Source organism: Gorilla gorilla, chromosome 20 (assembly GCF_029281585.2).
Source record: "Gorilla gorilla gorilla isolate KB3781 chromosome 20, NHGRI_mGorGor1-v2.1_pri, whole genome shotgun sequence".
In the NCBI taxonomy this organism is placed as follows: domain Eukaryota; kingdom Metazoa; phylum Chordata; class Mammalia; order Primates; family Hominidae; genus Gorilla; species Gorilla gorilla.
The window spans coordinates 64,656,211-64,668,710 of NC_073244.2; the positions used below are offsets into that span (position 1 = coordinate 64,656,211).

Below are 12,500 nucleotides of genomic sequence, written 5' to 3' on the forward strand. Positions count from 1 at the left end.
CCAGTACTTTGGGAGGTCAAAGCAGGAGGATCCTTTGAGCCCAGGATTTTGAGACCAGCTTGGGAATTTAAAACCCCATTTTAAAATTATATATCTAGATATATAAATTATATATATATAAATTATAATTTACATAGATATATAAATTATATATATAAATTATAATTTATATAGATATATATACATTATAATTTATACAGATATATATAAATTATAATTTATATAGATATATAAATTATATATATAAATTATAATTTATATATAAATTATAATTTATGTAGATATATAAATTATAATTTATGTAGATATATAAATTATAATTTATGTAGATATATAAATTATAATTTATGTAGATATATAAATTATATATATATTATAATTTATGTAGATACATAAATTATATATACAAATTATAATTTATATAGATATATGAATTATATATATAAATTATAATTTATATAGATATATAAATTATAATTTATATAGATATATAAATTATAATTTATATAGATATATAAATTATAATTTATATAGATATATAAATTATAATTTATATAGATATATAAATTATAATTTATATAGATATATAAATTATAATTTATATAGATATATAAATTATAATTTATATAGATATATAAATTATATATACAAATTATAATTTATATAGATATATAAATTATATATATAAATTATATATAATATAGATATATAATTTATATATCTATATTATATATAATTTATATATATATAATTTATATATCTATATTATATATAATTTATATATATATATAATATATATCTATATTATATATAATTTATATATATATAATATATATCTATATTATATATAATTTATATATATATATATAATATAGATATATAACTAGCCGGGCTTGGTGGCTCATGCCTGAGGTCCCAACTACTCAGGAGGCTGAGGTAGGAGGATCACTTGACCCCAGGGGGCCAAGGCTGCAGTTAGAGGAGATCACGCCACTGCACTCCAGCCCGAGTGATAGAGCCAGACCCTGTCTCAAAATATTAATTAATTAAATTAAAAGTATTGTGTAATAACAGAAAGTGATTTTTGTCGCACTTCACTGCCCCACGTCCTACCCCACCCTGGGAAAAGGGAAGAGAGTAAGTTCCAACTCAATAAGTCACTGCCCTCTGGCTGAATAATGATTCCAAGTGGAAGCTAACCTCTGATGCCAAGATTTACAGAATGTACATGTCTCATAGACAGGAATTTTAAAATTCTCAATCTCATCTTTATAATTTAATCAAGTTTTAAGTTATTAGATTATATACACAGAAGTCAACATGTCACAACTAATCATAGCCAATAAACTCACCTACTCATCTGATCCCAAAGTCCCCCCGCCCCTTCTTTTCTTTGGAAACAGAGTCTCACTCTGTTGACCAGGCTGCAGTGCAGTGGCATGATCTTGGCTCACTGCAGCCTGGACCTCCTGAGCTCAAGTGATCCTCCTCCCTCGGCCTCCAGAGTAGCTGGGATTACAGGTGTGCACCATCATATCCGATTAATTTTTTTTTTTTTTTGGCAGAGATAAGGATCTCACTATGTTGTGCAGGCTGGTCTAGAACTCCTGGACGCAAGCAATCCCCCTGCCTCAGTCTTCTAAAGTTCTGGGATTACAGGCATGAACCACTGCACCCAGCCTCTCTTTCTTCATTACTTTGCTTCCTTCCCTGATTCTGTACGTATCTCTCATTCTCCCCTTCTCTCTCTAGCTCTTGTTTTATTTTCCCCCGGGGTTCTGCTCTTCATTTTGTACCTCTCTCCTCTCCTGCTGTTTATCCCCTTCTTCACTCTATTCCTTCTCTTCCACCTCTTCTGCTCCATCCTTGTAACTTATTTAACATCTTGCTGCTCTTCTCCCCAATCTTTTGATCATCCTCTATCTCTATATGGACAGAAATTTAAAAATAATAAGTACGGCATTTATTCACTCCAAGAAAAGTAAAAGCTAAGGCCCACAATGTGGCAAGGCAAGGTTTAAAAATAAAAAGAAAAGAACAAGTTTTCCTCTGCCTGTCAAGCTCACATCAAGAACGGTTACAGGATAACGCTGTCCGAATAGCCAAGTCTAAATGAATGGGCTCCAGACACCCCCACCTTTCAGAGCAAGGTTGAAGGAAAAAAAAAAAAAAAAAAGAGAGATTATTTTACTGTTACTCTTTTTCCAGGCTTCTTAAGCATTATTATGTTTTACAAATGTCTGTATTTAGTCAGTTCTTGGTTTTCCTTTGATGCAGCTACAAGGCCACCGGCTACGCAAGGTCACAAGATATGTTATGCTATAGATTACATGACCTGTCACTGTATAATTAACTGCTTTTGTTTTGCTTTTGTAAGGCCACTTATAAAGACCCCGCTCTGTCTTTGTTCAATGCTCAGCTTTTTGGATATGAATCCACTGAGCCAGTGTGTACCTAGAATAAACAATTCTGTTTCTCTCATATTGGTCTCTCCTTTCTTCAGTTTACCCTAGCACAAATATTTCCGCCTCTTCTCCCATCTCAGTGCCTCCTCTGCTCTCCCTGTTACATTCTCTCTTCCCTGTTATACCCTCTTCCCCACTCTCTAGCACTCCAGATCCCCAGGTGTCCTCCCTGCTGTGCTTCTCCCTCTGTTCTCCTTGCCACCAGCACCACTCTGCTCTGCCTGCCCTGGCTCCAAACCCCTCCTCCTCTCCCTCACCCTGATGAGCCTCCCTCTTTGCTGCCCCTCTCCCTACCTTGCTGTCCTTCCTCTCTCTGTACATCAAGCTTTTCTCTACATTTCTCCAGTTGCTTTTCTCCTCCTGCTTTCTTTTTTTTTTTCTTTCACTTTTGTTGTCTCTTGGCAAATCCCTCACCCATCCTCTACTTTGCCATCTGTTATGGCTCTTTCTCATTCTTCTTTTCTCTGTCTCAGGTTTTCTACTGCTGTCCGTCTCCTGATCCCTTTGGCCCACACAGTCACAGGAGGGTTTGGAGTAAGACGCCTGCATCCCGGAGGAGCGTATTTTCCAGGGGCTGGAACTGGGCAGGCAAGAACACCCCGTGTCACAGGACAGGCCTCGGGCACCTCCCCAACGCGGACTCAGGAGAAGCGGTGACTGCGGAGGAGAGACCTGGGGAGCAGCAGGGCCCGGCACGAGGACGGAGGTGGGGGGCGACGGCGCCTGAGGACAAGGGTGGGGTCTGCAGGATCCCAGGACAAGGCAGAGGACACGGCCTCCCCGGGACAGGGGCCGCGGCGCTGCGCTTCAGAGGCCGACAAGGGCAAGGCTGGGAGGTGCCCAGGGCGGGAATCCACTTCGCGGGTGAGGACGTTAAAAAGCGCGGGGCAGGAGGAGTCTGAAAATGATTTTGAAAAAAAAAAAAAAAAAAACTACGCGATAGGAAGTGTATATATTGCCCTATAGCAGAAAGACAGGGGATGGGACCAACCTCAGGGCGACTTTAGACCCAAAAGGAAGGGACTTCCGGACTCTCACGGGGATGTCTCTATTTGCTGCGGGTGAAGACGGGAGAGAATTTCCAGATCTGTGGGGACCCTACGTCCCAGGGACAGAAACGCTGAGGACCTGGGAAGTGCAGACTTAATACAAAACAGCGAAACTCACCGCCGCGGTGTGACCGTCACTCCACGCGATCCGCTTCCAGATTTGCGAGAATCTGCGCGCGCAGGACAGAAGCCAGGCCTCGGCGGGCCCGCGAGGTGGTGGGCGGGGCCTGGGCCGGGTAGCGGCCGGGCGCGAAGCAGAGAGACTTTGCGGTTTAGAACCGGCAGAGGGCGGGGCCGTGGCGGGACCTGTGTGTCTCACATCCTGGCTCCCAGCGCCTCTGTTTTTCGGGTTTGGGAGGCGAGAGTGGCCAGGAAGGCTGAGGCATGATTCAAAAGCCCTGGGATTTTCTGGAACGGGGATGCAAACTAGAATGTGAAATGCAAAGCCCTGCCTGGGCGGAACATAGGATTTCATGCTGATGGCCCACAGAACAGAACAGAAATCCTCTCCCTTTCTATTCTCCATTCACACGGGAGGGAGGGTCCGCCCTGTGCTCAGCTTCAGAGACTTCCCTAAAGCCACTGCCTGGGGTGCGGGACGGAGTGCTCAGGCCAGGGAGGAGTGAGGTCACCACCTGCTGCTTAAACACAGCAGGGGTGCAGGCGCGAAGGCGGGAGCCTGAGGTCCCAGCTACTCAGGAAGTAGGAGCAGGAAGATCGCTGAGCCCTGGGGTCCAGGCCAGCCTGGGCGACAAAGTAATACCCCCTCCCGCAAGGCCACCTTCCTTGTCTCCCTCTCTCTCCGTCTCTCTCTCTCTCTCGTTTTTTAAACTTTTTTAAATAAAATTTTTGATGGTGTGACATAGGGATCCAACATTATTCTGTTCCGTGTGGATATCCAGTTAGTTGTCCCAGCACATTTGTGGAAGAAATCTATTACTTTTTTTTCACGTTTTTCTTTTCTTTTTCTTTGAGGGAGTCTCCCTCTGTCGCCCAGGCTGGCGTGAAGGGGCGTGATCTCTGCTCACTGCGACCGCTGCCTCCTGGGTTGAAGCGATTCTCCTGCCTCAGCCTCCGGAGTATTACAGTATTACTGGTATTAGAGGCACGCGCGACCATGCCCGGCTAATTTTTGTATTTTTGATAGAGGCGGGCTTTCACCATGTTGGCCAGGCTGGTCTCAAACTCCGAACTTCAAGTAATCTACCTGCCTCGGCCTCCTAAAGTGCTGGGATTACAGGCGTGGGCTACCTTGCATAGCGTAAGGAATACTCTTTACTATTTAAATGTTGAGAAAATATAATTGAAAACAAAAAAAAACTTCCCCAAATGGGTAATTATCTCCATGACAACAGAGAAATAAATAAAAACCATTTTATTAATAAAGAACCTTAGACTCAAATGTGATGGGAAATAGAGGCAAACAGCTATGAGGTTGAAAAGAGAAAGAAACGTCACTGTTCTATACAACCCATTAAGCACATGTTTTCAAGATAAACACTAATCAGTCCTCAGGGAAGAGGACTTGACAACCCCTTGGGTCACACGTACTTCATCCTGGCTTTACTTGGTAATGGAGGTGACCATCTGTGTCAGCTAATTAGCTTCATCCCGAGGGAGGGGGAAAAACCCTAACCCATGTCTTTTTGACAAGTTTAAGTTTTACAACATGGCGACAGGTGCCCTCTCTGGTGAGGCTCCTACAATACGACAGACACTGATGTCAGAGGTAAATAATAAAATTTAGAATATATGATTAAGTGCAGAGTTTGAACACAAAGCTTGGAAATAGCCACCTGGAAACATCAACTTCAAATGAATGGGATCAGCGTTCTCAGGTGGAGACGTTAAGATTTTACACCCATAGGAAAAGACAGAGAAGCTTTACCAGAATCACATTTTCCATTCAAGACCAGTGCATAGGCTGCAGCAACTTGACTGGTGATGGATTGATACACTTCAAGGAAGGTTACTTTATCACTCCATAAGAAGGGACAATGATGCCGAAAGGTCTTAACTCTGGGGCTGCTTAGTCTTCCTAATTATTTACAGAACCACCTTTTTTTTTTTTAGTTGTTTGTTTGTTGTTGCTGTTGTTTTTTCAGACAGCGTCTAGCTCTGTCACCCAGGCTGGAGTGTACTGGCGCTATCTCGGCTCACTGCAACCTCCACCTCCCGGGTTCAAGCAGTTCTCCTGCTCCTGCCCCAGTCAGCCAGGTAGCTGCGATTACAGGCCAGTGTGACCACGCCTGGCTAATTGTTTTCTATTTTTAGTAGAGACTGGGTTTCACCATGTTGGGCTTCTCCATTAATCTCTGCTGCACACTTCAGACCACATCCACACACACTTATATCAACTTCAGTTCAGAGATGATAAGCAAAAACCTAGAGAGGACACATCCACAGTTACTCACCAGGCTGAGGTGGGAGGATCACTTGACCCTGGAGAGCAGAGGTTGAAGTGACTCAAGATCGCACCACTTCCCTCCAGCCTGGGGGACATAGTGAGACCCCCTTACCCGCATCCACCAAAAAGTTGGAAATGCATTGAAATAAGAGACAGCTTCAAGAAACTATAAAAGCAATGCATGAAGAAAATTCAAAGGTCAACCAACATACAGAAATTATGAAGAACTACACAGAAACTCTTGGGCTAAAAATAGAGTAACTAAATGAAAAAACTCAATACATGGGTTCAAAATCAGAATTCATTATGTAAATTAAAAATTAGTGAAGAGGGGATGGGTGAGGTGGCTCACACCAGGACTTTGGGAGGACGAGATGGGTGGATCACTTGAGCTCAGGAGTTTGGAGACCAACCTGGCCAATGTGGTGAAACCTTGTCTCTACTAAAAATACAAAGATTAACAGGGTGTGGTGGTGGGCTCCTGTAGTCCCAGCTACTCTAGAGGCTGATACAGGAGAAGCACTTGAACATGGGAGGCACAGGTTGCAGTGAGCCGAGATCACCCCACTGCCCTCCAGCCTGGGCGACAAAGCAAGACTGTGTCAAAAAAAAAATAATAATAATAATAAAATAGGCCAGGCCTGGTGGCTTATGCTTGTAATCCCACTACAAAAAAAACAAAAAAACAAAAAAACAAAAAATTAGCCAGGCATGGTGGTGGGCACCTGTAGTCTCAGCTACTCAGGAGGCTGAGGCAGGAGAATGGCATGAACGTGGGAGGTGGAGCTTGCAGTGAGCTGAGATCATGCCACTGCACTCCAGCCTGGGCGACAGAGCAAGACTCCGTCTCAAAAAAAAAAAAAAAAGAAATTTATCCTTACTACTTACTGTCTACACATAGATAATCAAAGGCAAGTAGTTAAAGACATAGTTAAAAATATGACAAAACTGGCCGGGCATGGTGGCTCAAGCCTGTAATCCCAGCACTTTGGGAGACAGAGGTGGGTGGATCACAAGGTCAGGAGATCGAGACCATCCTGGCTAACACGGTGAATCCCCGTCTCTACTAAAAACACAAAAAATTAGCATGGTGTGGTGGTGGATGCCTGTAGTCCCAGCTACTCCAGAGCCTGAGGCAGGAGAATGGTGTGAACCTGGAAGGTGGAGCTTGCAGTGAGCCGAGATCACGCCACTGTACTCCAGCCTGGGCGACAGAGCAAGACTTCGTCTCAAAAAAAAAAAAAAAAAAAAAAGACAAAACTGACACATGTGCCCGTACAAGTGTAACATGGATTCAACCCTGATGCCATGTTTAGAAAGTAGTTTCCAGCACTAGGAGGATTTAAAACTCTTATAATAGGAGTTATAATAGTAATAGAAACCTGCCTACTGCTCTCTTGTTTGCTACCTGTACTTCTTCAAACGATAAAAAGCTTCATCGCTATTTTAGTTAACCAAAGTGCTTCAGCACAAGTGTACTATATGAATCACTATCAATCTGTTGCACAAAAAGACATAAGTAGCAAAAATAAGAGTGAGAATTCCCACTAATAAAAAGTGAGACTCTCAAAGGGGGGAAATGAGGGAAGAGAGAGACCCTCTCATATTGTTTTATATTGTTTTATACTCAGTACCTGTTTTAAGAAAAAAACAAGGAAGTGAAACCAAAGGCAGGCATCCCGGTGCCAGGCACCAGACCTAAAACCAGACCTGAAACCAGGCGTCTGCCTGCCTGGCCTAAACCTAGTAATTAAAATTCCACCCCTGACCTAGCAACTGATGTTATCTATAGATCCCAGACATTGTATGGAAGGACATTGTGAAACCTCCTGTTCTATTCTGTTTCACTCTGACCACCAGCGCATGCACCTCCTGTCACATACCCCCTGCTTGCTCAAATCAATCACTACCCTTTAATGTGAAATCTTTAGTGTTGTGAGCCCTTAAAAGGGACAGAAATTGTTCACTCAGAGAGCTCCGATTTTAAGACAGTAGCTTGCCAATGCTCCCAGCTGAATAAAGCCCTTCCTTCTACAACTCGGTGTCTGAGAAGTTTTGTCTGTGGCTCATCCTGCTACAACCTGAGGGCAGGAGTTCAAGACCAGCTGGGCCAAAATGGTGAAACCCCATCTCTACTACAAATACAAAAAAAATTAGTTGGGGGTGGTGGCACTGGACTATAATCTCCAACTTCTTGGGAGGCTAAAACAGGAGAATTGCCTTGGAGGCAGAGTTTGCAGTGATCTGAGATCATGCCACTGAACTCCAGCCTGGGTAACAGAGATTTTGTCTCAAAAAAAAAAAAAAAGACCAGAAGAGGTGGCTCATGCCTGTAATCCCAGCACTTTAAAACGCTGAGGCGGACGGATCACGAGGTTATGAAATCCAGACCATCATGACTAACAAGGTGAAATTCCATCTCTACTGAAAATACCAAAAAATTATTCGGGCGTGGTGGCACTCACGTGTAGTCCCACATACTTGGGAGCCTGAGGTAGGAGAATCACTTGAACCCAGGAGGCAGAGTTTGCAGTGAGCCGAGATCACGCCACAGCACTCCAGCCTGGCTACCGAGTGAGACTCCATCTCAAAAAAAAAAAAAAAAATTAACTGGCCATGGTGGAACTCACCTGTGGTCCCAGCTACCTGGGAGGCTGAGGTTGGGAAATGGCTTGAGCCTGAAGGAGGTTGCAGTGAGCTAAGATCACGCCATTGCTCTCCAGCCTAAGCGACACAGCAAGACCTTCTCTCAAAATAAAATCAAATATATGAAAACAGAATAACTCAAAGTACAAAAATCCATTTTGTTGATATAGGTCCACAAAATAATAAAACAGAGACTCGCAAGAAACTACATGCTAATAAAAAAAGTTGTCATTTTCCCCAGATCTTATTTTGTTTCTTCCTTTTTTTTTTTTTAGACAGGGTCTCGTTCTGTCGCCCAGGCTGCAGTGCAGTAATACAATCTTGGTTCACTGCAACCTCTGCCTTCTGGGTTCAAGTGGTTCTCCTGCCTCAGCCACAGAGTGGCTGGGATTACTTGTGCCTGCCACCATGCCCAGATAACTTTTGTATTTTTAGTAAAGATGGGGTTTCACCATGTTGGCCAGGCTTGTCTTGAACTCCTGACCTCAGGTGATCCACCCACCTCAGCTTCCCAAAGTGCTAGGATTACAGACATGAGTCACCACACCCAGCAAATTTTCAAAATATATACATATATGTGTGTAAATGTCTACGTGTATGTATGTGTGTGTGTGTGTGTGTGTGTGTGTGTATATATATATATATAAAGATTTTTAAAATATAAAAAGTAGCAAGTTTTGTTTAACTGAAGAGGAATCTCATCTTGCTGGAAAAGGACACTTTGATAGTTGGGGGCAGGGAGGAATCTTGTCAGATCTAAGAAAACAGGAAATGTCCCCTCCTAGAGGAAGCAATCACCCTTTCAACTGCCTGACATGGAGGAATCTTTAGATATCTGTAGGAATGCAGGCATGCTCAGACGCAGCCACTATGGCACTCTTTATACAGAGAAAAATTGCAAAGGACCCGCATACTGTCATTCAGCCAATTTCCAATGCAGATGTCAAAGAGCAAGCTAGCCATGTTTACTAACATAACGACATGTAAATTTTCACAACTAGCAGGATGAAATGTCAAAGTAAAATATTTACTAAAACACAAAACAATAGACACTGGGGTATACGTGAGGGTGGAGAGGGGGAGGAAGGAGAGGAGCAGAAAAAATAGCTAACGGGGCTGGGCACAGTGGCTCACACCTGTAATCCCAGCACTTTGCTAGGGCAAGGGGGTTGGATCACCTGAGGTCAGGAGTTCAAGATCAGCCTGGCCAACATGGTGAAACCCTGTCTCTACTAAAAGTACAAACATTAACCAGGCATGGAGGCATGTGCTTGTAATCCCAGCTACTCAGGAGGCTGAGGCAGGAGAGTTGCTTGAACCCAGGAGGCAGAGGTTGCAGTGAGCCGAGATCATGCCATCATACTCCAGACTCAAAAAACAAGAGCAAAACTCAGTGTCAAAAAAAAAGAAAAGAAAAAAAGCTACTGGGTACTGGGCTTGATACCGGTGTGATAAAATAATCTGTACAACAAACTCCAATGACATGAGTTTGCCTATGTAACAAACCATCACATGTAGCCCCAATCCTAAAGTAAAAACATAACTATAAAACAGTTTATTTTTTTAATTTACTACGAAATTATTTTTAAAGTCTCATAATGATGCAGAAATATAGGTGTACAAGACTTGCTCTGACACTTGGCACAGAACTGACAGTAGCGGCTCCCCAGTGAGGTTGGAAGGAGGGTGGAGGATGTGACAGGGAAAGGAGATGCTTTGTGGCAAAGGGTCTGCAACTTTGCTCGGAGTTTTACTAGAAAACAAATATATCCATCATGTGATGTTTAAATATCAAAATATATATTTAATAAACATTGGTAGAGCTGAGCACGGTGGCTCGTGCCTGTAATCCCAGCACTCTGGGAGGCTGAGGTGGGTGGATAACCTGAGGTCAGAACTTTGAGGCCACCCTGGCCAACATGGTGAAACCCCATCTCTACTAAAAATACAAAAAAATTAGCCGGGTGTGGTGGCACACGCCTATAACCCCAGCCACTTGGGAGGCTGAGGCAGGAGAATCACTTGAACCCAGGAGACGGAGGTTGCAGTAAACTGAGATCATGTCACTGCACTCCAGCTTGGGTGGCAGAGGCTGACTCCATCTCAAAAAATAAATTGTAACCATTTTTACCAAAAACACCTGTTTCACAAGCCTCTCCACAGTAACCCCACAGTCTCCATGAGCTTAATGTGCTAAGAGTGGTTTAATGAATCTCCTGCTATTATTCAGGTTGATTTCCTATTCTTAAAATAATGATGGAATAAAACACCTTCTATCATTCATGTCTGTGTATGAACTTTCCACTCTAATTAGTTCAATTTTTGGAGCCAGAAACACAATAACTCACTCAATTACCTAAAAATGTAGTATGAAAGTGAAGGGGTGGGTTGCCCCTCCACACCTGTGGGTGTTTCTCGTTAGGTGGAACGAGAGACTTGGAAAAGAAAGACACAGAGACAAAGTATAGAGAAAGAAATAAGGGGGCCCAGGGGACCAGCGTTCAGCATATGGAGGATCCCGCCAGCCTCTGAGTTCCCTTCATATTTATTGATCATTTTTGGGTGTTTCTCAGAGAGGGGGATGTGGCAGGGTCATAGGATAATAGTGGAGAGAAGGTCAGCAGGTAAACACGTGAACAAAGGTCTCTGCATCATAGACAAGGTAAAGAATCAAGTGCTGTGCTTTAGATATGCATACACATAAACATCTCAATGCCTTACAGAGCAGTATTGCTGCCCGCATGTCCCACCTCCAGCCCTAAGGCGGTTTTCCCTGATCTCAGTAGATGGAACATACAATCGGGTTTTATACCAAGACATTCCATTGCCCAGGGACAGGCAGGAGATGGATGCCTTCCTCTTGCCTCCGCTGCAAAGAGGCATTCCTTCCTCTTATACTAATCCTCCTCAGCACAGACCCTTTACGGGTGTTGGGCTGGGGGACGGTCAGGTCTTTCCCTTCCCACGAGGCCATATTTCAGACTATCACATGGGGAGAAACCTTGGACAATACCTGGCTTTCCAAGGCAGAGGTCCCTGTGGCCTTCCGCAGTGTTTGTGTCCCTGGGTACTTGAGATTAGGGAGTGGTGATAACTCTTAAGGAGCATGCTGCGTTCAAGCATCTGTTTAACAAAGCACATCTTGCACCGCCCTTAATCCATTTAACCCTGAGTGGGCACAGCACATGTTTCAGAGAGCATGGGGTTGGGGGTAAGGTTATAGATTAACAGCATCTCAAGGCAGAAGAATTTGTCTTAGTACAGAACAAAATGGAGTCTCCTATGTCTACTTCTTTCTACACAGACACAGTAACAATCTGATCTCTCTTTCTTTTCCCCACATGAAAGCAGGGAGAAAAGATTTTCACTTATTGATTTCCTTTTCTAGAATTTACCACGTGCTTTGTGCACATTAATACGTGACTTCCATTGGCAGCTGCTCTAATCCTGCTCCACAGAGAGCTGACAGAGCATCCACATGTGGCCCCTGAACAATCCCTGCTGCCCAACAGCACTGACACCACGGGACCCTCACCCTGTCTCCATCCATGTCTGGGTGTGAGCCCTTCCCAGGCCCATGCCCAGTGCAGCCTCTTTCCAACTTCATGTCACTCGGTCACCAGAGATGGAATCTAAGCGAGATGAAAGGGACTGAGGGAAGGCATGGGTGAGTGTGAGTAAACGTATCAGGCAGGAAGCTTCAGACTCAGAGAAGATTCCCAACTCCAAGGCCCAGGGTTTCTGAAAGGAAGGAGACAGAACAATCCACCGAGAATATCATCTCACCTGAGGAAGAGCCATCCCTGACTCCTTTGCTTTCCTCTTCCTCTTCCGGGTTTCTTCCTCATGTACCAAGAGTCTTTAGAAGTCAATCCTGAATGTTAAAAATATGTTGTTTGTTGCTCAGAATCAACACATCCCCTCCCTGGAACA

At 43.6% G+C, this 12,500-nt stretch overlaps 2 protein-coding genes across 3 annotated transcripts in view; both read right to left on the reverse strand.

Moving 5' to 3' along the window:
- The window catches only part of LOC101130023 (zinc finger protein 816), a 46,312-nt gene extending 42,443 nt beyond the window's left edge, over positions 1-3,869 (reverse strand). Inside the window, exon 1 of one of the 2 annotated variants that reach the window (XM_055370362.2) lies at positions 3,633-3,869. The gene's annotated coding sequence lies outside the window, so the exon portion shown is untranslated. The remainder of the gene's footprint in view (positions 1-3,632) is intronic. The other variant, XM_055370363.2, reaches the window with a different exon arrangement.
- ZNF83 (zinc finger protein 83) overlaps positions 1-12,500 on the reverse strand; it is a 97,331-nt gene that overhangs the window by 69,995 nt on the left and 14,836 nt on the right. Inside the window, exon 2 of the mRNA XM_063701605.1 lies at positions 12,354-12,441. Coding sequence (XP_063557675.1) covers positions 12,354-12,368 — 15 coding nt within the window. The 5' untranslated portion in view covers positions 12,369-12,441. The remainder of the gene's footprint in view (positions 1-12,353; positions 12,442-12,500) is intronic.